The 24,568-nt window shown below is 47.7% G+C and overlaps 2 protein-coding genes across 8 annotated transcripts in view; one reads left to right on the forward strand and one right to left on the reverse strand.

The window, feature by feature from the left end:
• Positions 1 to 76: 76 nt before the first annotated feature.
• Positions 77 to 9,701, forward strand: ZDHHC16 (zDHHC palmitoyltransferase 16). 4 transcript variants are annotated; one of them, XM_040486045.1, is made up of 11 exons: positions 79 to 265; positions 4,163 to 4,410; positions 4,589 to 4,783; positions 4,933 to 5,021; positions 5,405 to 5,433; positions 6,009 to 6,142; positions 6,277 to 6,324; positions 7,180 to 7,265; positions 7,908 to 8,031; positions 8,231 to 8,301; positions 9,111 to 9,701. In XM_040486045.1, exons 2-11 carry the CDS (start codon positions 4,168 to 4,170, stop codon positions 9,223 to 9,225), a joined length of 1,134 nt encoding a protein of 377 aa, XP_040341979.1. In that variant the 5' UTR covers positions 79 to 265; positions 4,163 to 4,167; the 3' UTR covers positions 9,226 to 9,701. The 4 variants fall into 4 exon arrangements, with proteins under 4 accessions (XP_040341982.1, XP_040341983.1, XP_040341981.1 ...); XM_040486048.1 differs by lacking the exon at positions 5,405 to 5,433 and having other exon boundaries at positions 77 to 265; positions 6,097 to 6,142; XM_040486047.1 differs by lacking the exon at positions 6,277 to 6,324 and having other exon boundaries at positions 78 to 265.
• A 227-nt stretch (positions 9,702 to 9,928) lies between these two features.
• Positions 9,929 to 24,568, reverse strand: part of MMS19 (MMS19 cytosolic iron-sulfur assembly component) — a 34,247-nt gene continuing 19,607 nt past the window's right edge. For 2 of the 4 annotated variants that reach the window (XM_040486039.1, XM_040486042.1), the window contains 23 exons: positions 19,830 to 19,916; positions 19,310 to 19,384; positions 18,836 to 18,913; positions 18,165 to 18,303; positions 17,758 to 17,912; positions 17,429 to 17,507; positions 17,018 to 17,143; positions 16,742 to 16,823; positions 16,359 to 16,459; positions 16,105 to 16,254; positions 15,083 to 15,238; positions 14,108 to 14,207; positions 13,529 to 13,631; positions 13,321 to 13,389; positions 12,756 to 12,882; positions 12,145 to 12,245; positions 11,941 to 11,997; positions 11,612 to 11,798; positions 11,223 to 11,305; positions 10,931 to 11,095; positions 10,784 to 10,843; positions 10,396 to 10,496; positions 9,929 to 10,316 (listed from right to left, as the gene is read on the reverse strand). In XM_040486039.1, the coding sequence (XP_040341973.1) occupies positions 10,289 to 10,316; positions 10,396 to 10,496; positions 10,784 to 10,843; positions 10,931 to 11,095; positions 11,223 to 11,305; positions 11,612 to 11,798; positions 11,941 to 11,997; positions 12,145 to 12,245; positions 12,756 to 12,882; positions 13,321 to 13,389; positions 13,529 to 13,631; positions 14,108 to 14,207; positions 15,083 to 15,238; positions 16,105 to 16,254; positions 16,359 to 16,459; positions 16,742 to 16,823; positions 17,018 to 17,143; positions 17,429 to 17,507; positions 17,758 to 17,912; positions 18,165 to 18,303; positions 18,836 to 18,913; positions 19,310 to 19,384; positions 19,830 to 19,916 (2,409 nt within the window). In that variant the 3' untranslated portion in view covers positions 9,929 to 10,288. The remainder of the gene's footprint in view (positions 10,317 to 10,395; positions 10,497 to 10,783; positions 10,844 to 10,930; positions 11,096 to 11,222; positions 11,306 to 11,611; positions 11,799 to 11,940; positions 11,998 to 12,144; positions 12,246 to 12,755; positions 12,883 to 13,320; positions 13,390 to 13,528; positions 13,632 to 14,107; positions 14,208 to 15,082; positions 15,239 to 16,104; positions 16,255 to 16,358; positions 16,460 to 16,741; positions 16,824 to 17,017; positions 17,144 to 17,428; positions 17,508 to 17,757; positions 17,913 to 18,164; positions 18,304 to 18,835; positions 18,914 to 19,309; positions 19,385 to 19,829; positions 19,917 to 24,568) is intronic. The other 2 variants (XM_040486040.1, XM_040486041.1) reach the window with 2 other exon arrangements.

Genomic DNA, 24,568 nt, shown 5'->3' on the forward strand with positions numbered 1-24,568 from the left:
AGCCTCCGGGAAACTTTATTTCCCAGGTTACCCCGGGACGAGTCCGGGGGCGGGGCTCCGACACGCCTGCGCTTGCGCTTGCGCCTGTGGTCCAGGATGGGCTGGCGGCGGGTCCCAGGCTGCTGGCTGGTGCTGGGGTTGGTAGAGGATGGTTGGTTGGGCTGAGTCGGGCCCGGCCGGGTTGCGGAGCTGGAGGGGGTGACAGGGAACGGCGGCGGAGGCTGCGGGGTTCCATTTGGCTGACTGGGGAGTCGGCAGGCGGCAGGTAAGAGCGGAGCCGCGGACTTTGCTCCCCAGTCTTGCCCTTTTTTCTAGGGTCGGGCCCTGTTTGGGGCCTTTTTGCGAGTCCGGGTTCCTGTTCTCTCCTTGCTCCGCCCAGCACGGCCGTGCCCAGCCTGGCGGAGTGCACCCTCCGGGCAGCTGTAAAGCGTGGAGCATGGACGGAGGCCAACCCAACTTGCCCATTTCACAGATTTGGAAACTCAGATCCAGAGATAGGATTTAACTTGTTCAGGATCCTCGTAGATAGTTCAAGGTAGAGCCCAAACCGGAACCCAAGGTTTTTTTACTTCCAGTCTTTCGCACTTTGACCACGCCTCCCTCGTTCAGAAATAAAGACTTTTTGTGACTGCAGCTTCAGATCTTGCAGTCGGATCCTCGCAAACGGAGCTCAGGTCATGTGGGCCCATCCTTAACTTTTTCAAGCATATGTTAGTTCGGAACGAAAGTCTGCACATGAGTAGAATGCTACTCTTACTGATGATTGACAACTATTGCTTAAGACAGCAAACATCCTGAGAGCAGCATCTTTGTCCACTTGAGATTTGCTATGACTTTCATTTCAGTTTCCCTTGCCTTTTGGTTGCTTTGGAACCTAACCTGTGCAAACCCTCCAGCCCCCACCAATCCAGTTTCCCCTTGGAAAACAGATGGTGACTTAGAGCCTTGGAAAGAGGGGAGTGCTATGGCCTTCAATCCCCTCTAATCTGGTGCCAGAAGTCACTATGGTCTGTGGTTACTACCGAGGGATCAGAGTGCTAAGGGCTTGTGCTTGGGGTGGAGGTGAAGCTCTGCTTTGCTCTGTTTTCTCCCATGTTCACGCTCTTGCCACAACACACACAAAATCACAATTTTTTGAATTCTGCTGTGGTTCAATTTCCTGAGAAATGAGGAACTCTGTATGTTCAAGTGTGGCCCCATGGGCCAAATATCTCTTCCCTGGCATCTCCATACCCCCTAAACCCCACTAGCTAAAATGAGCGACAGGGGGTTGGCTTCAGACCCCTCACTCAAATCTGATCTGTAGCTCTACAAACTTTCAGTTCACATGTTTGGGTTCATTTCTGGTTGGATTTGTTTTATAAAATCCCTTTAAGCTCTTAAGTGCTGTGATTCTAATGGTTTCTATTGCTTTTTACTGATCATGAAGAATGACAGTAGCAGATACTTATTTAGTGTTACCACATTGGCAGGAGTGCACTTGCTGCTATTTGTAAGCACAGATAGACATCTGATCAACCTCACCATTTCTGCATCCTCCGTTCATTCAATAAGTACTTATTGAGTATTTCTGTGAGCCAGGTATTGTGCTAAGCATTTGTAACTATTTCATTTATACCTTAACCCAGTGTATATATAGAATCTTAAAGGATTAGAGCTGGACAGGACCTTAGCATTTAACTCTACCCTGTCACTGAATGGAAACACAAGGAAATTGAGTTCTAGCAGGGTTGGGTGATTTGCCCAAGGTCACAGAACTACTTAAGGGCAGAATTGAACCCTAAGTAATGATGTTATGGGATAGATGAGAGTTGGTAAGTCTAGTCCTTAAGGCAGGCATTTCCTATACAGTCAGGAATTCCAGAGGTGGTTGAGAACAATATGGGAGGTGGAGAATCTGAAAAGGAATGTTTCTTGTTTTTGGAGACAGGAGAAATGGCATATAATTCATGTTTATTAAAGGTGAGGAATGCATCTTATTTGCAAGTTAATGCTATAAAGAGTATTTTAGCAAATAGGAAACTTTCCATTAGCCACCATAAGGGAATGAACAATGGCGTGGACAGTCTACGTCACTTGGATTTGTTGTGAGGTAAAATTTTTGGCTCACTCTTACATTTGACTCTGGCTGTACACTATTTTGAAAAATCATGCTTCAAGGGGTGCCTGGGTGGCTCAGTCGGCTAAGTGTCCAACTCTTCTTTTTAAAAAGTTTTTATTAACATTTATTTATTTTTGAGAGTGAGAGAGACACAGAGCGTGAGCAGGGAAGGGGCAGAGAGAGGGAGACACAGAATCTGAAGCAGGCTCCAGGCTCAGCTGTCGGCACAGAGCCCAATGCAGGGCTTGAACTCACGGGCCGTGAGATCATGACCTGAGTTGAAGTTGGACGCTTAACCGACTGAGTCACCCAGGCGCCCCACTAAGCATCCAACTCTTGATTTCAGCTCAGGTCATAAGCTCATGGTTCGTGAGTTTGAGCCCCATGTCAGTCTCTTTGCTGACTATGTGGAGCCTGCTTGGGGATTCTGTCTCTCCCTCTCTCTGCCCCTCCCTCCTCAAAATAAATAAATTAAACTCAAAAGGAAAAAGAAAATTCATGCTTCAGGTCATATCATGGTTCTAACAAACAGGACTCCAACTCGGGAAGTAGGAAGGTTGAGTTTTTACTTTCTCCCTTTCTACACCGCTCCTTAATTCTCTTAGCTCCTAGGAGGTGATGGGAATGGCCAGTTTCTTCATCCTGATGCAGAGAGTAGGTCCTTACTGAATCATCATCTCTCTTTCTCTGTTAGCCTTGTCTGCTGGATTCCTCTTTGCCTTAGGTCATTTACAGAACTTGTAGAAGGAGGTTACAAAGTGTTTTCTTTGAAAGGTCTCTTGTGATAAGCCAGTGTGCAAGGAGAGTACCTTGCTCCAGTTACTGAACGGAAACCATCCCTACAGTGGAGCAGCCTCCTCCAGTTTCTGTTGGGTTTTGAGCTGCCTTTTAAATAAGTCAGTGGAGTTGCTGAGGACACAGTAGCCCTAGGGGGAAATCGGATAATTTCTTTTCTGGTAAGGGCTTTAATCTGCAGAATTGATGAGACTATCATCAACGGAATCCATGACTTTAGTTCTGGACATTACCTGGGCAGCTGACCTCCCATGGCTATTGGGTGAGGTAGAAATCACATAGAGGAGAAGGCACTTGCAGAGCTCGGAAGGCTGGTTGGGTAGCTTGGGGCCAAGGGCAGCAGCTGCAGAGAAGACTTGTGAGTATCGAAGTAGAATTGGGCCAAGGAGACTCATCACTGAGAGGATAGGCTCTCTGGTCTCCATGAGCCACAGCAGGAAGGCCCCCCTCCCACTGCCAGTGTTTCCTGCCTGTAGTGTTATTCTGCCGTAAAAACTGAAGTTTTCTTGGCTTTTGTATCCTTGGGGTGGGGCTGGGACTGGAATTGGAGACAGAGCATCTTATGTCATGCAGAGGGTAGCTGAGGTGTCCTGACAGAAGACAGGGACTCTCATGCTACCAGGTTGGGTCTGGTGGCCTGTAACATCAGCTCAGAGGAAGTAAGAAAGAGGAATATCTTTTGCTAAGACTCAGTACCAGGGAAGATCTAGATGTAGGATCAACATATGATGTACCCACTCCCCCATTGGCCATTCCTTGGTGAAGAGCAATTGTTAGGAGGTGGGTCATTGGTCTAGAGCAGGCGGGATACCCTGAGAATCCTCTGCTGTGGTGGCCGTGCCCACAGAGGCGTGGTGGCAGCTTTGTGCATGTCAGCTGTGCTCCACCCAATGGTCTGTCTACAAAGAGAACTCCAAAAAACCCTGCTTTGGCTTGGAGCTGCCTGCCTTTCCCTCAGCCTTTTACTGTGGTTGGCCCCTTACTCTAGGAGTGCATCATTTTGGATTTGCTGTGCGCCCAGTGGTGTAATGTAAGTAGGACTTCTGCACGCTCAGAACCTCCAGACCCTACCCCACGTAATCTGGTTGGGGCATTGGCACCACCCATTCCCTTGAGAAGTGGAGTGACTTCCTATGTCTCACAGCTGGTGACTGGCCCAGCTGGGCCTTAGGTCTTTGCCTTTAAGCTGGTGCTCTGGGCCTCCTCCCTGGTGGGGTAGGGAGGGACAGGACCAGAGTGGCTTCTCACAATGGTATGCTCTCCTAGGAGCCATGCGGGGCCAGCGGAGCCTGCTGCTGGGCCCCGCCCGCCTCTGCCTGCGCCTGCTTCTGCTCCTGGGCTACAGGCGCCGCTGCCCACCTCTGCTCCGGGGCCTGGTACAGCGCTGGCGCTATGGCAAGGTCTGCCTGCGCTCCCTGCTCTACAACTCCTTTGGTGGCAGTGACACCGCTGTCGATGCTGCCTTTGAGCCTATCTACTGGCTGGTGGACAACGTGATCCGTTGGTGTGGGGTGGTGAGTGATGCCCAGGGAGCAGGAAAAGGGACGTGTTGGGGTAGCAGAAGGACATGAATCTGATGGACCCACACTGGGTTTGGGACCCATACCAGCCCCCTACCCCAGGGAAATTCCCTAGTCTACTCTTGGTGTTGGCAAACTCTCACTGCCTACCTGACCTCACTGGTGCTGGCAGGTGTTCGTGGTGTTGGTGATCGTGCTGACCAGCTCCATTGTGGCCATCGCCTACCTGTGTGTCCTGCCTCTCATCCTCCGAACATACTCAGTGCCACGGCTCTGCTGGCACTTCTTCTACAGCCACTGGAATCTGATCCTCATCGTCTTCCATTACTACCAGGCCATCACCACTCCACCTGGATACCCACCCCAGGTGGGTCCCCACAGGAGCATACCGGAAGGAGAGAGCTGCAGGCTGCGAGAGCCAGTCCTAGGCGTGGGGGAGCGAGAGGGCCTTGGTATCTTTTAAGGTACCCAGCTTCACTGCCACGGTTGTCACGATGCTTTTCTCCCTTTGCACAGGGTAGGAATGATATCGCAACGGTCTCCATCTGTAAGAAGTGTATTTACCCCAAGCCAGCCCGAACACACCACTGCAGCATCTGCAATAGGTGGGTCTTGGCTTTGCTTGCTGTGAACCCCAGCTTTGACCCTTTTGCTGAAGCCCTAGGGCAAAATGTAGGCCTGGAGTCCGAGAAGATGTTTATGAAGTCTTCTCACCAGGCAGTGCACCCTCATGTCATGACGCCTGGTCCTCAGAACGGTCCTGTGAGTTAGGTATTGTCATCGCTTGTGGAAACAGAGAGATGAGTTAACCTTGTCCAAGCTACTAGTTCACGTAGCTAGTGAAACAGGGTTTGAAGCAAGGCCTGGCTGTCTTCAAAGTCTGTGCCCTTTCCACCTCAGCAGGATGCTGGTCCTTGTAGGAAAGGATTGGCACTGACATCTCGAGAACCTTGGCCACCGTAACAGAGCCTGTGTCCCTCCCTCACAGGTGTGTGCTGAAGATGGATCATCACTGCCGTATCCTTTTATTATCTCTTCTGCATGAGGCCTCCTTTAGCTCCAGCCACCTGCACTGGGCGAAGGGCCACAACCACGGCTTCTAGCCTCCCTCAAAGAACACTGGGCTCATGAAAAGTTAGGAGAGGAGTGGTGGGGCTGGCCATCTCCGAGGGAAGCAGGAGGCTTACAGGTTCTATGGGACAATCTTGGAGCGAGGCATCTATTCTAACCACATTAACGTTTGTGGGATGGAAAGAGATGTTTGGGCTTCAGGTTGTCCACTGGGCATGCCAGATAGAACCAACGGTCCCCTTCTGCTGTCCCAGACAGATGGCTGGTTGACACCAGCTAGGTTGAAGTATTGGCAGATTCGTTTTGCTTAAGGATTTCAGTTTTCATGATTTCCCGGTGGGCCTTGTGAGGGCTCTGAAAAGCTTTAACATCTGGAAATAGTCCCATATTTTCCTGCCTTCGGGAAATAGTTCTTGGTGACTGGAGGCCCTGTGCTTGGATGATGCCATCATGAAGCAAGAATGAACCAGAGAGACCTGAAGCTGTGTGTTTGATCTTGTCCTTAATCCTTCCCCCACCAGCCTGGCTAAACAACTGTGTAGGCCACTATAACCATCGGTACTTCTTCTCTTTCTGCTTTTTCATGACTCTGGGCTGTGTCTACTGCAGCTACGGAAGTTGGGACCTTTTCCGGGAAGCTTATGCTGCCATCGAGGTGAGCCCATAGCTAGGAGCAGGGCAGCTCAGTAGAATTTTGGGGTGTGGAATCTGTCCCTAAGGAGTGGGGCTGGTAGCACCCCTACCCTAGAGGCCTGAGTGTATAACCAGCACTGTTTTCCATCCCCTTAGAAAATGAAACAGCTCGACAAGAACAAACTACAGGCGGTTGCCAACCAGGTGGGCCGTCCCCACGCCACTGCCTCCTGCTGCTCAGGCCAGGGGGTAGAGTTGCTGAGGCAGCGGGGGCCCACCTGCTAGTGGAGTTGTAGAGGCTGGCTGAGGGGCCTCTTGAGACTGGATCCAGGGGTATTCTGGGAGGCTGTGGGCCATGGGCGGACTAAGTGGCCTGGGGACAAGCTGGAAGTCCCTGGCTTGAGATAGTTTTGGGCTCTCTATCCCATCATCACCTTCTTTGGGCTGAGTGGGGACTCTGCCTTGGAGACAGCCTGAGCAGCAAGGAGTCTGTGTTAGTCTGTGTAATGGGGTTCCAGGGGACAGGGACCAGGCTGGGCCAGTCTGATCACTCTTTGCTCCTGGTCTTTCGGCATCCATGCCAGGCCTTCTCCCAGGCCTGTGAGGACCCCTTATTTGGAGACGTCTTGGGCTCACGATTATACCACTTAACCTCTGCTGTCCTTTTAGTCCTTAGTGGAACTCCGTTTTCCTTGCTTGTTCTCGCATTCTGGGCCTGGGCCCAGCCTCCTCTTGAGGATCGCAGCCACACACCGAGGGAGTTCTAGCTGGGGAGCAGAGCGGCTTCCCCTGGAGCCCCATTTGTGTTGTCAAACCTGAAGGCCCAGGGTCAGCTCCTCCTATGCTTTGCCATCCTGTCCAGACCCGCTCTGCCCAGTGTTTGTCCACATGGTGATGCCTCCGGGCTTGGCCCACCCATCTGGCTGCTGCCCTGACTCCTCTGTGGCTTAACTCCCTATTTTCTCATCCTGGGTTTGGGTCACTTCCCTGCCTGCAGGTGCTGGGGGCTGTGCTGGAGATCAACAGCAAATGAGCCACCTTGCTCTTCTCTTTTCCTAGACGTATCACCAGACCCCACCACCCACCTTCTCCTTCCGAGAAAGGGTGACTCACAAGAGTCTTGTCTACCTCTGGTTCCTGTGCAGGTATTTAACACTCTTTTTTGATGGTTTAAATGGGGGACAGCTTCAGAAAAACCTTTTCCAGTGCCCACGTGTAGGCAGGGTCCCATGCCTGTGTCATCTGCTGCTGTTCTTAGTGTAACTTAGCTTGGCAAAGAGTCAGTGCTTCATTTTCTTCAGCCTTTTGGGGCAGGGAACACTGAGGATGCTAGCATGGAGTGTTATGTGCCAAGGTAAGTTAAACTGCTTCCAGGTAGGGCACTGCATTTTCCAGGTGAGGAAAACTGAAGAGGAGAGGTGAAGTGAGTTGCTGTGTGATACACAGTTGGGAACGGGAGAACTGTGATCTTAATTCCATGCTGCCCGTTCTAACCTGGCTGTTTTCACTACCCGCTGCAGTTTCCTAAGCACAGGTATTTTAAGAAGTATGGTACATTGTTATTAGTAACACAGACTTAATTCCCCCACCTTTCTTTCCACCTAATTTATTCTTAGCTCATGTTGACGCATTTTCATTGATGCTTTCTATAGATGTAGTGAAGTAAGAACTCACCTAGGATGTAGGCTGGGACTTCAGCAGAGAGGTCTCTAGCTGATCGTTATAGCTCAGTTCAATTTCATACCTACTTGTAACCTCCCCACCAACCTTGGCCCCTCTTTTCTTAGTTCTGTAGCACTTGCCTTGGGTGCCCTAACTGTATGGCATGCTGTTCTCATCAGTCGAGGGGAGACTAGTATCGAAAGGCACATCAACAAGAAGGAGAGACGTCGGCTGCAGGCCAAGGGCAGAGTGAGTAGGGGGCTTGGGGTGGAGGGTAACTGATCCCGCTGTCCTGAAAACAGGTCACAGTCTAGGGCCAACAAGGGCAGGCATCATAAAAGGTCAGAACTCACCTGGCTGAGCTTTAGCTAGCCAATTTAGGCTTGAAAATTAGGAGGGGGAGTAAATAAAAGGGGTTTGTAGAAACCTGTATTTCTCTTGGCTCTAGGTTTTCAGGAATCATTACAACTATGGCTGCTTGGACAACTGGAAGGTATTCCTGGGTGTGGACACAGGAAGGTAAAGTAGAACATCTAGACTAGTGCTGTCCAACAGAACTCTCTATGGTTAGAGAAAAAAATGTTCTTTTCCTGTGCTGTGTAAGACGTTAGCCACCAGCCACATATGGTTGCTGAACACCTGAAATGTGGCTAATGCACCCGTAAATTGACATTTTATTTTTACTAGTTTAAATAGGCACGTGTGGCTAGTGGCTACCCTACAGGACAATACAAATCCAGACTCTGGGAGTAGAGATCATTGTTCATTTGAACCAAAGGGGCTAGGGGCCAAAACTGCGGTATACGCGCATGAGGCTTACAGATGACACAACAGAATCCTGAGAAAGCAGTGAGTGGTCAGTAAGGGACCTCTAGGTAGGATATGGTGACCACCCATCTCCTTGCATTGGTATGGTAGTGTCTGGAGTTCAAACCAACAACGTGTGGGACTGCAGCAGTCTATTTTTAACAGAGGTCCTAAGACCAAAAAAATGAAGTTAGCTCCCTTAGCCCAAGAGATCAGGGTAAATCACTTTTCAGATTGCAACTCCAAGGCAGTAATAACTAGGTGACCAGAAGTACCTGCCTTCCCCCCTTTCCTGTCCCTATTACATTCCTGCCTGTCATTCCTTGCAGTGATCCCTTAGAGGTTTATTTTGAAACCTCTAAAAGCACCAAAGGGCACATTGGACATACTAGAACTTTTGTTACTGTTGGGGTTAATGCCAAAGTTGCTTCAGGATACCTTGACTCCTTGCTGAGGAATGAGGATCAGGAAGGAAGACCAAGAACTCTTGGAACTCAGGGACATTCTATCTTCTCTTGTAGGCACTGGCTTACTCGGGTGCTGTTGCCTTCCAGTCACCTGCCCCATGGGAATGGAATGACCTGGGACCCCCCTCCCTGGGTGACTGCTCACTCAGCCTCTGTGATGGCAGTGTGAGCTGGATTGTGTCTGTCACAACCTGTGTGCCACTCTGCTTCCTGCATTGTCTCAAGGGCCTCCAAGGACAGCTTCTTGGAATCCTTGGGCAAAAAGAATCAGTGGACCTGCCTTAGAGTACCATGCAGGGACAACCCAAGGACCAATCTGCTGGCCACTGCAGGAACCAGGCACGATGTGGAGAAATCCTAGGACTGATGTCCCTTTACTCAGCTCAGGCAAACTGAAGTTCCAGCCCCAGACTGGAGATTAGGCAGCTAGCAACCTTGCCGGGTGCTGACCCCGACCTCCTCCAGGTTCCAGCACTGGGGTTGGCCACCATCTCTTCCACGTACTGTCTGAGAAAACACCTGAATGGTAGAGCGGAGATCCTGGCTCCTCAACAGGGCAAAGACACCAGGCCTACTGCTGAGGTCACTGCCACTTCTCACATGCTGCTGAAGGTGAAAAATAAAGGTATTTGATTTTTAAAGATATACAGCTTTTCATTGCCTTTACTTTAGGGCGAGGAAGGGAAAAGTCAGGGTCAAGACCTAGTGAGTGGGTGTTCTGGTCATGCTTCCTATGCTCTACTTGGAGGGGTGGATACCCTGAAAATTCTTGGCCAGTCTCTGTCATTAGTGTTCCTATAGCTTATGCACTGGTGCTCTGGTTATGTGCCACTGAGGCATGAATGGGGAGGAGGAAATATCTGACAGCCCCATTACCAAAAGAAATCTTTATTCTCCAGCAGGTACACACACATCCATCATCCCTGGTCCTCAGGGCCACATTCGTGTGCCATTCATTCACCCCTCAGCAGCATATCTCCCTTTTTCTGACAAATAAATGGAAGAGCCCTAAGACCAAGATCTTTCCTCAAACACAAGTAGTCTCACACTCAGTTAACTTCACAAATCCATTAGAAATCAGGATTCCTATGTTTCCTATACAGCCATGCAACAGAGGCCTGGGGAGAGGCAATCAGAGGCCAGTGGTCTCCCTGCCTTGGGCAACATGGCTCGATAGTTAGTAATTTCAGGTTAGATTGTCTGTCAGAACAGCGTAGGCCAGGACCGAGGGCTCAGCTGCCAGGGCTCCCCAGCAGAAACCTGTAGGCAAAAAGAAGGTTGGCGGCATCAGTGATGAGGCTCATTTCAATCCCATCTCATCCATGACTTCGAAACTCACCATTCTCCCCTGGCTGACACTGCCTCCTTGCGCACCAGTCTCTTCTTGTCATCTAGGGGCTTGGCTAAGGCTCGGATCACCTGTGGTTTATACGGCAGCAGCTGTGGAGTTAGAAGAACCACAGCCTTGTTCAGCCAAGGCAACCGAAAGGGCTGCTTCTCTGACTCAACAACCAACGTTCTTCCTATTCTCCTTTAGTGATTCCAGAGTGTGCTATGTGGCAGGATGGCCGTTCTACTATAGGTACATCCATGTCTGTGCGTACCTCGCAGTTTGCACCTCAATCACACAGCAGGGTGGTCAGTCCCGTTTGACTAAGGCAAAAAAGGTGCTTGTCTGGCTCTTTTCAGAAGTGTCCAGGCCAGAAAGAGCCATCTCAGGTACTCACCACAGGGGTGGGCAGGCGAGTGAGAGCGTGCATGCACTGCAATGCGGCAATCCGGACAGCCTGGAACACAACCGTGAGGGGCAGGGGTGAGGGGAGACCCGTGAAGGAGAGACGTAGGTGCCAAAGAGTTGCTGGGGCTCAACGCACCATGGAGGGACTAGAGCTGAGGTTCAGAAACTTGGTGACAAGGGTGTCAACGTGAAGACTCATGACCTGGGGTGCTTCCAGTAGAAGAGGCTGAAGGCAGCTGAGGGTGGAGAGCTGAACTACACAGTCGGAGCAAGACAGGGCCTCCAGCAGCAAGGAGAGCAGCTAAGGGGCCGGAAGAAAGGCAGTTTTGGGAAGCCTGCTTCTCCTCCACCTCCCTGCCCCCCTGTTTCTAGCACCAGCCGGGGGCAGTGACTCAGTCCCCATTTGAGGCTCTGGCTGCAGGGCTCACCGTGGGCAACTCTGGTAGGAGTACAGGCTTAGGCAGCCTATTAAGTACGTGAGACAGGCCCTTCAGGTAATTCGGCTTCACATCTGTAAAAACATGGAAAAGCTTAGGAAGAAACTGGTCTCAGACATACAGTTTGAACATTCAACTCCAATCTCTGATGAAGCTGGGACATTCGCCAAGAAAGAGGTTCAAACAAACAAAAACCTCAAGCTAAGAAAAAGCAAGATTTATCAAAGGAAAAAAGTGGGACAAGATTCTGGAAGTTTAGCCTTTTAGGTACAGATCACACTGTAGCTCTAAAGAAGCACTCACGTCTTAAATTATTTTAGGGAATGTGACCTGAGTAGAGAAAAGGTGTATATATTTAGGGCCTTTTAGACCCTTCTCACCTTGGGAAGCAGCATGGAAACCCTGGACCAAAGCAGGCACGTTATCTGTGAAGAACCGCTGGCGGAACATGATACGCACTTCAGCATGGCCAGCACGGGTCAACACGTCAGTGCAGTCAGACATGAGCAGAGAGAAGCCATCAGCTGCTGCTGGGCCTAGTTCTGGATCACCCAGGAGGCCCATGAGCTGGAGAAAAGAGGTGCATCAGGAGAGAAGAATGAATTTTCAACACCCATGAGGAGGATGGCAGTGGTTTCCGGGAGGAAAAGGATCAACAGGGAAGTTACTATTTAGGTCTTTGGCTCTCCTGGCTCCAGAAAAGACTTACCCGGTCTGTAAGGCATGAGCTGAGAGGATGATATCTAAGCACTAAGGCCTTTGTTACCTGTAATCAGAGAACGGTCTGACAGGGGCATGCATGACATTCAAACCCCAAAACCTCAAGAAGCATGTTTAGGGTTCAAGGTCAAATGGAGAGACTTTTATTTAACCAGACAGAACTGTCTAACTAGAATCCATTCTGGGACCTTACCCAGAGAAGCAGTGTGAAGGCCTGACTACGATAGGGGCCAGGGCTCAGGCCAGCCTCCACTTTGTCCACTGCCAGCTGCAGGAATTCATCTAGCTGTTGCCCTAAAAATAAGACAGGAAACACTGATGCAGAGGCTACATATTTCTTCTTTACCAACAAATGATGTAAATCATTTAAATACAGAGCTCCCTGAGAGGCCATCAGAAAGGAACAGTATCATTCTGGCTGTGACTCTGCCCACTCAGCTCTAGGATGCTAGCATGAGAGGCTAGTATCTCATAACGCAGGGGTGCTGGTATTCGGAAAGAGTGGTCTGCTTCTAGTAAAAAATGATCTCTAAGAGCTCCCTGTAGGGAGTAGGGTGACAGACCTAGACAGAGCACTCTGCTTGAACCTTCTTATCTTTTTATGTCCTGTAATGCTTTGCCCAGCTCTGGTCTTGACTCTTGTCCCAAGGGCTGTCCCCTAGGAGGCCCTATTATATTATTAGCAGCTCCTTTTTTAAAGGGCAGGAGGACTGAGCTTCCAAGATTTCATCAGTAATTAATTCCAGGAGGCTCCCTACGCACCCCCCACCCCCTCCCCTCCCCGCCCCAGCCTTATTTCAGTACCTGCAGGGAGCTTGTTGAGGAGTCCTGCAAAGCACTTGGCGGCAGCAGTGGAGGAGGAGGGGCAGCTGGGGCAGCAGCTCAGCTCTACAAGCTCCCGCATGAGTTGGTTCAGTTGAGGGATTTCCACCTACATAAAACCTGACCATGTAACGCACGCAGAGAACACTTGAACTCCGAGAGATACGCAGTAGAAAGTGGCAGCGGGGATGCGCCTGGGTGGCTCAGTCGGTTAAGCGTCCGACTCTTGATTTCGGCTCAGGTCATGATCTCACGGTTCGTGGGATCGAGCCCCGCGTTGGGCTCTCTGCTGACAATGTGGAGCCTGACAATGTGGAGTTCCAAACTCTCTCTGCCTCTCTCTCTCTCAAAATAAATAAATAAACTTAAGGAGAAAAAAAAAGAAGAAGAAAAAGTGGCAGCAGGGGTCAAGATGGATGAGAGCTAAATTCTCCAGTGAGTAAAACAGAAGATCAGCTTAGCCTATGACAAATTTCTGCCCAGAAGTCACTTGGGATCTACCTCCCCTCATCAGGGTTAAACTACGGTACTCCCCAAATGTACTCACATTTCGAGGCAAGGAGCAGACAAAGGCCATAAGCAATGCAACTAGCCGCCTCTGCCCTGAGCAGCCATCCTGTAAAGGGAGAAAAACCCTAGCAAGCCTGTCCTGCTAGCAAGAGGCTTTTTTCTGCCCCGAACCTATCCCAGATTAGCCCTAAAATTTTGAAGGAAAGTCCCAAGATTCTCCCCATTCTGGTCCATCAGACCCTCACCTGGAATGGCTGGAATCTGCAAGGGAAGCTGTTTTCAGGCAGAAAGGAGACGTTGCCATCCAAGAAAAGGGACACAATGTGGGCAACACTCTGGGCAGCTAAGCTGGGGGTAGAGGACTAGGTATCACCAAGAAGCCAGGGTTCTGAAGTACCCTGGGTTCACATTAGAGTCACTGAGTTAATGGGCCCGAACATGATCATTCATGCATCCAACAAATGCTAATTCAGCATATATTATGTGCCAAGAACCATTCCCATTTTAGGCCCTGATGATTTAGCAGTGAATCCGATTAAATCCCTGTTCTGAAGCTTACAATCTGGTGAGAGAATGCAACATATATTTCAAAAATAGTCCACAGGTGATTCTTCTGCACATCTATAGCTAAGAACCATTAGCCCGTGCCTCCCCTACCCCCTAATCCATGGTGCTAAAAAGCCACTTCCTCTTACTTTGCCAGCAAAACAACTCCCTCCACATTTGATTCTGGGTAAAAGATAGCTCAGAAGGCAACTATCTGCTGCTTCTTCCTAAGACTGCTATCCTGCCTATGGTCAAGCCACATCAATGATTTTACTCACTCAGGGCTCAAGTGGGTGGTGGCAGTGCCAATGACAGACACCATGGCAGCCAAGACCTCATCCTCCAACAGTACTTTTCTCAGAACTGAGTGCTCCTTCTCTGAAAAATAAACACACACACACACACACACACACACACACACACACACACACACACACACACACACAATCACCAGGCCACGACTGTGGTTCAGATGATTAGATCCTGTCATCATCATGACTCTAGTTACAATGACATCAGTTTTAAACCTGTCTCCCAGCACTGCTGTGGCCCTGAGCATGAGCACGGCACTAGAAACAGGAATGGTTAACATGGGCTACGGAGAACTCTTGAGAACTTTGTGCAGTCCTCAGACTGGGCAACGTGGAAAATAAATCTAGTTGTTATGATCTTCTGAACTTCAGAAATAGTTATTTTAGTTTTTTCCAAAATTTAAAGATAACACTGATGTATTGTCAGGGGTCATTATTATTATAACAGCTACATACGTGGAGCTGCCATACATACATACTACGTACTCTGTTGCCAAGCACCACATGTTTTTTTTTAATCCTTACTAACTACCCCGTGATACAGATTTTACGCTATTTCTTCCCCTTTTAAGCGAGGAAACAGGCTTACAAAGGCTAAATATCTTCACTTAACAAGTGGTGGAGTTGAAGATGAAACCCAACCAGGTCAGCTTGATTCCAGAGCCCAATGCTACCTAATTACATAGCAATTATTGAGAAAAAAAAGGTGTGCATCCTGCTGAGTTTCGCTAACACGAGTAGATTTTGATTCTTGCCACTGGTCAGGTTGACATCCTTTGCTTGAAGTGAAATTTCACTTTGGAGACAAAGGATTCAAAAGAAGCCTCTGCTGGGACAAAATGTAATGTCAGTGGTAGCCTCCAAGTGGCAGTGCTGCTCACCAGTAGTGGAAGGCTGAAGCCCAGAGGAGGGACAGAGAAGGTGCAGGGTGGAGAAAGTTACCTGGCATGGAAGCCTGCACAGCCAGGGCGAGCAGGCAAGGTACAGCTGTCTGATGGAAATACCAGCAGCTCTCAAGGTCCTGCTGGCATTTTTCTGCCACCTGCTGGAGGCTCTGACAGACAGCAATAACTTCACTGGTTCCTGCAACCATATACCCTGTGTAGTAACAAAGTATTCTCTGTAAAGTTTTCTTAAAAGCACTTCCAGATCTTTCAGATACAGAATATGGGAAAAATAATCAAAGATGAGTGACTAAAGAGTCCAAGAGTGGTTGACAAAGAGCCAAGAAATGTCATTCTTTTGGCTGTTTCTTTTTACCTACTCAGATTTTGGAGCAGAACTGGCTGTGTCAGCTCTGCAACAGAAGCACTCATACGTATTTTCTCAGTTTTCACAACAACCCTAGAAGTATCATTTCCCCTATTTTATAGAGGAGGATGTGGAGGCTAAATAAAACCACCAGTGGTTTTCCAGGGTTATAGTAAGTGCAAAGTCAGGAGTCAAACTCCAGCCACACTCTGAGATGTATCAGGTGCTGGAACATCCATTGGATCTTCTGCAGGGCTGGGCACTGCAGAGCTGGGAGCTGAGGAAGTTATAGTGAGAGCCCTTGGTGGGGCATGCACAGGCTCACAGTAGCAGTGACTGTTGTCACTTATGCCTTGAAACAGTGGTGTGTAGGAGTTACCTGGAAATCTTGTTTAAAGCAGATTCTAATCAGTAGGGCCTGAAATTCTGCACTTCAAACGAGTTCCCAGACAATGCCCAAGCTGCTGGTTGATGGACATTCAGTAACCATGGCCCTAGAGTGGTGCTTTTTCATTCTGATTTCGTATCAAATTCACTTGGGCACTCAATTACAGTTGTTTGAGTCCCATGCAGCAACATTTTTTAAAGGTTCCCATGTGATTCTACCGATGTATAGTCACCAAATGGAACCACTGCCTTAGAGACATCAACTCTGAATGTGCCTACGGTTCCCCATTCAGCCTAGCTCCTTGATGATTATTCCTGGTAGTTACCTTTATTCATCTGGCAGAGATGCTGTAGCAGCAGAGGCAGGGTCTCCTTGACAATACTGGGATGTGTTGATATAGCTGATAAGGCTTGTAGACAGCGCAGATGCCGGGAGCATTTGGCAGGCTCATCCCCTCTAGCCAAATCTAACTCCCCTGCAAGCAACCCAGGAGACAGGATTTCACTGTGTGATGGCATGCATGAAGGCCCCCAAACATCCCTGGGAAGGGGCGAGCCACCGAAGATTAGAGACACATACCTCTACCCAGCTCCTCAGCAAGCTTGGGCACTAGGTGGCTGCTGAAGGCTACAGGGTAGAGAGTGGCCAGGGCTCCCGATGCTTCCAGTGCTGCCACCCTGCTGGGGACACAAGGCAGATGAGCAATAGCTAAGCCCTGGCCCACTGTTCTCTTGCCTAGGCCAGCCATCGGGCAGATTCAGGGGCGTGGGCTGCCAAGCTTGCCTTGCTGAAGAGCAGGACTCAAGTATCTACACCACTAAGTTGGATAGGGCTTCGTAATGCCCCCCAAAAAAGAGAAGCCTGAAATCTCTGGCTCTACCAAGCACAGGCCCACTCCCTTAGGGAGAGCCAAGGGTCAGAAGCAGAGAGCCCTGTGACAGCTTGCTGCTTTCAATTCTCACCAACTCTGGGAGTCCTCCTCCAGGAAGCTCAGTCTGTACAGGTGACCCACTGCCAGCTCCAAGTCCCCAGAAGAGAGAAGATCTGTGTTAAAAGGAAACACAAACCTCATCTTTCTTCCTCTGTAGCCACCACAACCCTTCCAAAAGTCGTATTAGAAATCCCAAAGCATCCAGACTTACAGTGAGAACCAGGGAATTAGGATTGCTCTTCTCTTAAGACAGAAAATAGCAAGGAAGGAACCAATACCCTTTCTTTTCTCTTTCTCCCAAGTGTACCTGGCTGGGCACCCAAGACTGTGAGTGTACGGATGCCAACAAGCTGAAGCTGGGCGCTGGGATCTGTCAGAGCCATGAACACCAGTGAGCACAGCTGGTCCTTAAAGCCATTCAGCGGCCTTTCATCTAGGACAGACGGAGTCCAGGTTAGAGAGAAGCCCTGACTCAGCAGTGATGCAAAGACAACTTGGGGCAAGATTCAAAGAGCTTAATCCATTGGGTGTCCAGGAAGTAGTCTAGGAAAAAATAAACGGGCCTCATCTGGTAAGTGTGCTCTGGTGTTACAACCTCAGAACAACAGGAATGCTGTTGTTCTAGAGTACCTCTCTGTAGCATTCCTTGCCTGCCATCCTTGATAGGAATACAGTGCTCAGCAGCCCCCAGGACACCACACCTGGAAGGTGACCTCACCCTTGTCTTCATAGCTCCATTTCTGGTGTAGCTTCAAGAAACCGAGGATCATTTCAAGGATTGTCCGCCGCTGGTTGCTCTGTAATGTTTTAAGGGGTACTGCGGTCAAAGAATATTTTAAAGGATTTCAGTCCTGCTCCTCTGGAAGTGAGGAAAATTATCCTTTTATGTAACAGTGTCAGAAAGAGTGAACAAGGGAACCAGAAGAAGCTGACAGGAGAAAAGCCCAAGATGTATTATGTGGGAAAAGCTCAATGCTTAGCTCCCTCTCTGTGAAAAGGATCCTAGCAAGGGTCCCACCATTTCCTCAAAAGATTCCATTTCCTTACCTGACTGTGCTTGTGGAACTGTTCCAGCAGTAAAGGCAGTACGTTGCTGGTGATATGGTCACAGGCCCGAGCAGATGCACCTGCAGCTGCCTGCAACAGTTTGGCACTAGGCCACACCAGTTTCATGTCCGGTTCACACAGATGGTGCCTGCAGTCTAGAGAGGCAGCACATCACAGACCTGGGGAGTAGGCTGAATGCTGCCCGATTCCCCTGCAGTCTACAGGAGCTGGAGATTGAGACTTGGGACAGTTTGCTAGCAGTTACCACTCAAATTGTTTTCAAATCAAAGTACAGCTCCAGCACCCAAGTCACTGAACATGGGGGGCTACTCATGAAAGGTCACTGGCCTTAAGAAACTCCTTTCTATTGTACTCAACCCCTTTTCTGGATGCCATGGTCCCATTACCCTGTAGAATGTTGCTAAGGAAGGAGTCAAGGAGGTCCTCGGCATCAGCCCTCAGCACAGAGCGAGACAAACACGCAGTCAGGGAGTGGAGGGCTGCCAGGCCATCCGCCTCCACCCGCTCACTTGCCGTCTGGAACACCTGTCAGGGAGGGATCCCATGGCTACTGAGGTGAGCCTGCACTAGGTGAGAGCCCACCCACCCACTGCCTATTTCCTTTGGGGAGTGGGGTTTGAGAACCTTTAGGGTACAGCCATAGAAATTAACCCTTCAAGTGAGTTTCTTCTCAATGGGTGTATTCTCACCAAGTCCTTGGTCCCACTAGAATTGATACACATACTTTTTGAGAAACAGGATACCAACTTTGAGCAGGGGCTGTTGGGATCCCCTTTCCCGAGTCTCTTCTTCTCCCCTCTTATTCAGTATGGTGCCAGATGCACCACGACCTGTGCTCCTTACCATGGAAGGACAGGAAGTGGGCACTATGCAAAGGTGATCATGTGCCATCATCAAACAGCTGACCCTTTCCCTTGTCATTCAACCAGAAGTATGCCCGCTTACTGGCTTGCTGAATAACCAGGCCAACAACAGGGAAAAGGACAGGCTGTGTTATTTCCCGTCATGTCCGGCAACTGGGAGTTAACAGTAGTGAGTTTATCTAATAAACACTCACCTCTCTGCGGATAGAAGCCCAAAGGCTGGGGAGGAAGTCTTTCAGTTCCTTCTGTTCATACACAGCACAGCAAGCATTCTGCCAAGGAAAGCGCAGGCATCAGCTATCTACACAATCAGACTTCCGAGGACATGCAGGCACCTCAGTAGAATGGCACCTGAAGGAGCATGGCTCTCAGCAATAGAACCAGCAGGATTTCACAGAAGTCGTATCCAGGTCACAGAAAAATGGAAGTTCATCTCGACTGATGGAAAACAAGCATAGAGTTCAGCCTTTCCTCAGCTGCCACTCAGTTACTATGGGACCAGACAGGTAGCTGGTGCGAGGGATTGCCTTAGGCCAACATATAAGCCCAGATTCTGGTTATCCCTCTCATGAAGGCCACTGGATTATGTTCCCTGGCTCTCTGCTATATTCGTTAGAGCCCCTGAATTGTCTAGACAGCTGGACCCTGGAAAGAAAGAAACCACTCACCAGAGTCTGCAGAGAATCCAGCTTGGCACTCAGAATCTCAGAATCTACTTTCTCAATCAGCAGGGGCAGCAGGAACTGTGGGAGAGAAGGAAGAAGTGAAGTCTGAGATGGGTAATGTTGTAGCAGTGCCAAGGCCAACTATGTCTTTACTGCCACCAGTCCCCAGGGTAGGACCTACATCAGAGAATTACAGTTGAATCAGGAGTTGTGACTGTAAACCAACCTTCCTGCCAATCTGTGGCCAGACTCTCAATTAACCTGAAAAGTGGGCTAGCTGGCAACACTACAAGATTTCAAAAGAGAGCACCATATAGCGACTGGATTATTATTTTAAACAAAGATATGGTAAAGTTTTCTACTCTGAAGGTCTGAAGATACTTGCCACACAAGCCTTAAGACATTTGCGGGATGCCATACCCTAAAACGTATACTGGATCTTTCTTTTTCCCATACTCTTAGTATTCTTTCTTCAGAGCCTTCTTTGGGCTAAGGCTACATACCTAACCTTGGCTAGACCCACCTCAGCAAATCGCGGTGTAGAAGCCAGCACAGCTCGAAGACTCAGGATGAGGTCTTCTCTCTGGATACCGTGGGGATCATTAGGTGGCTGGAAAAGGGAAAAGGGCCATGGGTTTGCACAACTCTTCAGACCACCCTTGGACACAGGATTCAACCTGGCAACCCTACAGAATAGGGTGATATTTATACCCAGTCTGGCAGAATAGTGTGATAGGAGGCCCCAGCAGGAAGACATGCTTACTCTCACATGTTCCTCCTTGGGAATTTCTATCTGTTGGGCATTTATGTTCTATCTGATCTATCATCTCATCATTTGAGAGACAAACACCTCAACTTTCTGGTATGTTACTTTCTTCTTTGTATATATCCTATGACTGTATGTTAGAAGACATTGTTTTCCCTTTAAGATATATATACTTTTAAAACTGTAATTGTTTTGAAGATAGGGTTTATATTTTTTAATTTTTTAATGTTTATTTATTTTTGAGAGACAGAGCATGAGCAGGGGAGGGGTAGAGAGAGAGGAAGACACAGAATCCAAAGCAGGTTCCAGACTCTAAGCTGTCAGCACAGAGCCCAACATGGGGCTCGAACCCACGAACCAGGAGATCATGACCTAAGCCAAAGTCAGTCGCTTAACTGACTGAGCCACCCAGGGGCCCCGGAGTTATGATCTTTTTTTTCCTGCTTAATAAGGTACATTTTTCTGTGGTATTATTCTTTCATAACATTAGGTTTTGTGACTGTTACTATTTCATTGTGTAGTTGAGCCACAATTTATTTAAATAATTCCCCTTTGATGGACATTTCTATTTTCTCATTCTTATAAAAAAGGTATAATTCTCTCAACATAAAAAGCATTGATGGTTTCTGTGTCAAAAAGCCAGTCTGAAGACGTGTATCAGATTTTCTTTTTCCTCTTTAGAAACAAACACCAAAAATACAGCAAAAGGATTTTAAGACATAAAGCTATAGGTGCCTGGGTAGCTCAGTCAGTTAAGCATCCAACTTTGGCTCAGGTCATGATCTTGCAGTTTGTGGGTTTGAGCCCCGTGTCAGGCTCTGCACTGACAGCTCAGAGACTGGAGCCTGCTTCAGATTCTGTATCTCCCTCTCTTTCTGCCCCTCCTGCGCTTGTGTGTGCGCTCATGCTCTAAGATAAATACATAAACATTAAAAAAAAAAAAACAAAAAAAACAAGGGGCGCCTGGGTGGCTCAGTCGGTTGGGCGACCGACTTTGGCTCAGGTCATGATCTCGCGGTCCGTGAGTTCGAGCCCCGCGTCGGGCTCTGTGCTGAGAGCTCAGAGCCTGGAGCCTGATTCGGATTCTGTGTCTCCCTCTCTCTCTGACCTTCCTCCATTCATACTCTGTCTCTCTCTGTGTCTAAAATGAATAAACGTTAAAAACAAAAAAAACAAAAAAAACAAAAGACATAAAGCTAGAGGCACCTGTCTGGCTCAGTTGGTACAGCATGTGACTCTTGGATCTTAGGGTCGTAAGTTCAAGCCCCATGCTGGGTGTAGAGATTATTTAAAAATAATAATAATTAAAAATTAAAAATAATTAAAACAAGACATAAAGCTAAAGGTTGAGGAAAATAGGTTAAGAGATGTTAGCAATAAAATTTCAGAAGCTAGAAAGAAGGATAAGAAAATGACTTAACAAGGCCAAGACAACAGTCTGAATCCTCAGTAGTCTTGGGAAACGCCTACTCAAAAAGCTTTGCAACTGGCAGTACCAGGTGCCTTTGGAATTGGGAGTGGGGTTAGAGAACCACCTAGATTGCTTCCTAGCTCCTCCCTTTCTTCAGCAGAATCTGGATGTTTAATTCTCTGGAGAGGGTAAGACAGAGGTCCCTAATCTTGGAGATGTAGGTGCAGTAGCGGGCCTGGGAAAATAGGGTACCTGATCCAAGAGGAAGGATAAAGGAATCCTGAGGATGATGGTAAAGGAAGATTTAATATCTACTTTGCATAACAAGTAGGAAGCAACCAGTTGAGACTATATGTATGGCCAAGTTAAGAATGGTTTTTAGGGGCGCCTGGGTGGCTCAGCTGGTTAAGCGGCTGACTTCGGCTCAGGTCATGATCTCGCGGTCTGTGGGTTCGAGCCCCGCGTCGGGCTCTGTGCTGACAGCTCGGAGCCTGGAGCCTGTTTCAGATTCTGTGTCTCCCTCTTTCTCTGACCCTCCCCTGTTCATGCTCTCTGTCTCGAAAGTAAATAAATGTTAAAAAAAAAAAATTAAAAAAAAAAAAAAAGAATGGTTTTTACATTTTTTTCCTTTTAATTCCAATGTGGTTAACATACAATGTTAAATTAATTTCAAGTGTACAATATAGTGATACAACAATTCTATATAATACTCAGTGCTCATCAAGATAAGTGTACTCTTAATCCCCTGGTTTTTACATTTTTAAATAGTTGGGGGAAAAAAAACCCAAAAGAATAATATCTTGTGACATATGAAAACTATATGAAATTTAAATTTCCATGTCTATAAAGTTTTATTGCTATACTCTGTACCACACTCCAGTGTCTACGGCCATTTTTGTTAGAACAGCAGCATTGAACAGTTGTGACAGAAATGATAGTCTGGAAAGCCTAAAATAGTCACTATCTGGTCCTTTACAAAAAAAAAGTTTGCCCAGCCCTCCTTCTAGAGTGAGTGTACATGCATAGTGAAAATCAAGGGAACCATCACTTATGCTGACGTGATCCACTATGATGATGCAAAGACCATAAAGCATATTTCTGATATAAGAAACTAAAATAAACAGATTTAAAAAAACAACAAAAAGAATATTTCTTTAAAAAAAATTTTTTTAATGTTTATTCATTTTTTGAAAGACAGAGGGAGACAGAGCACAAGCAGGGGTGGGGCGGAGAGAGAGGGGGACATAGAATCCGAAGCAGGCTCCAGGCTCTGAGCTGTCAGCACAGAGCCCGACACAGGGCTCGAACTCACCAATCGTGAGATCATGACCCGAGCCGAAGCCAGACGCTCAACCAACTTAGCCACCCCCGGGGGCCCCCCCCCCCCGAAAATATTTCTGATAGAAATAGTTACCCTAAAGCCAGGTGTCTCTCATTTTAATTGACAAGAGCTTTCTGCTTCCCATACAGACCGTAGTGCAGAAGAACATACAAAATTCTGCTTGAGGAGCACCTGGCTAGCTTAGTAGGTAGAGTATGTGACTCTTAATCTTGGGGTCGTGAATTCAAGCCCCACGTTGGGTGTAAAGCTTCTTAAAAAAAAATCTACACAAACGAGAAATTCTATCATTATAACTTTTGTGTGTGTGTAGAATATCCGAGAAAATACATAAGCAGTTGGGGGCAATGATCATCTTTAAAAGGAAAATGGGTGGTTGGCAGCAAAGGGGCTTCACTCTCTATCTTTTAAATACTGAATCATGTTGGGGCGCCTGGGTGGCTCAGTCAGTTGAGCGTCCGACTTCAGCTCAGGTCACGATCTCACGGTCCGTGAGTTCGAGCCCCGCGTCGGGCTCTGGGCTGATGGCTCAGAGCCTGGAGCCTGCTTCTGATTCTGTGTCTCCCTCTCTCTCTGCCCCTCCCCCGTTCATGCTCTGTCTCTCTCTGTCTCAAAAATAAATAAATGTTAAAAAAAAATTAAAAAAAAAATTACTGAATCATGTTCACTCTATTACATTTCAGAAAAATGAATGACATATTCTTTCCTGCCCCCAAATTATAAATGCATGTATTCCAGCAATTCCATTTTTAGGAATTTATGCTACTGTTCTACCCACATATATATGTGAAATGATACATGTACAGGATATGTAAGTTGCAGCGTTGTCTGTAACAATGTAAGATTAGCAAGAACATTTATCCTATAGAGGACCAGTGAAATTAATTAGGTATTTCCATTGAAAAGAATACTACACACCCATAAAAAATAAAGAGCTAACTTATATACTGTTATGGAACACTCTCCAGGATATACTAAGTGAAAAAGGCCAAGTACAGGAAAAGTGCATACATACACTGCCATCGGTGGGGGGAGGGGAGCATTTGCTTACGTTATGGATGAAAAAGTTCTGTAAGATACAGACCTAATTGATAAAATGGTTGACAACAAAGAAAGAAATGGTGGTTGATAGATTTTTCACCCTTTTGCACCTTTTAGGTTTTGGATAATATAAATGTATAATTTTTTCGAAACAAACACAAAATAAAGCAAAAAGAGAAACCTGGTGGCCTAACAAAGAGCTTTCAAGATTTCAAAGGCATAACAAGTTCTTGTGAGTTAGAAAGTGACACTGATTACAAAAGAGACGAAGAGAAATTCAGGAGAGGTGGTCCTAAGGACCATGGTGTCAACTGGAATAAGCTGGTAAGCAATTCCCCACGGCAAAGATGGCTGTGTAACTTTAAAGGCAGTAAGAGTCAGTACTCAGATGTTGGTTGGTTTGTTGTCATAGAACTTTCATTTCTTCAAAACCACTAATGCTTGCAGTACACATATGCATGCATACCCATACAATGAGGAGATCCTGAATTTTTGGAAATAGAAGGGAAATCAAGATGCAGAGCAGGAGGAAGGTCCAAGGGGGTCATGGTCAGAGCATGCTGTGTATACTGCACTGAACTGTGTCTTCTTTGTTTTTTCAATTTTGTTTCTTTTGCCTGAGATCACCCCTCAGACTCCAGGATCAGATCCTCATTCCTTAGAAACCAACTGAAATCTCATCTCATCTGTGAAGTCATTTCCTGC

The sequence above is a fragment of the Herpailurus yagouaroundi genome, unplaced genomic scaffold (assembly GCF_014898765.1).
Source record: "Herpailurus yagouaroundi ecotype Mexico unplaced genomic scaffold, PumYag 163, whole genome shotgun sequence".
Taxonomy (NCBI): Eukaryota; Metazoa; Chordata; class Mammalia; order Carnivora; family Felidae; genus Herpailurus; species Herpailurus yagouaroundi.

What these genes read in the sequence shown, in the direction of transcription:
- ZDHHC16 (XM_040486045.1), top strand. Translation starts at nt 4,168, where the DNA reads ATGCGGGGCCAGCGGAGCCTGCTGCTGGGCCCCGCCCGCCTCTGCCTG. An exon ending in GAAGATGGATCATCACTGCC is followed by an intron (nt 5,434 to 6,008) that starts GTATCCTTTTAT and finishes TTCCCCCACCAG; the next exon opens with CCTGGCTAAACAACTGTGTA. An exon ending in AAGCTTATGCTGCCATCGAG is followed by an intron (nt 6,143 to 6,276) that starts GTGAGCCCATAG and finishes CCATCCCCTTAG; the next exon opens with AAAATGAAACAGCTCGACAA.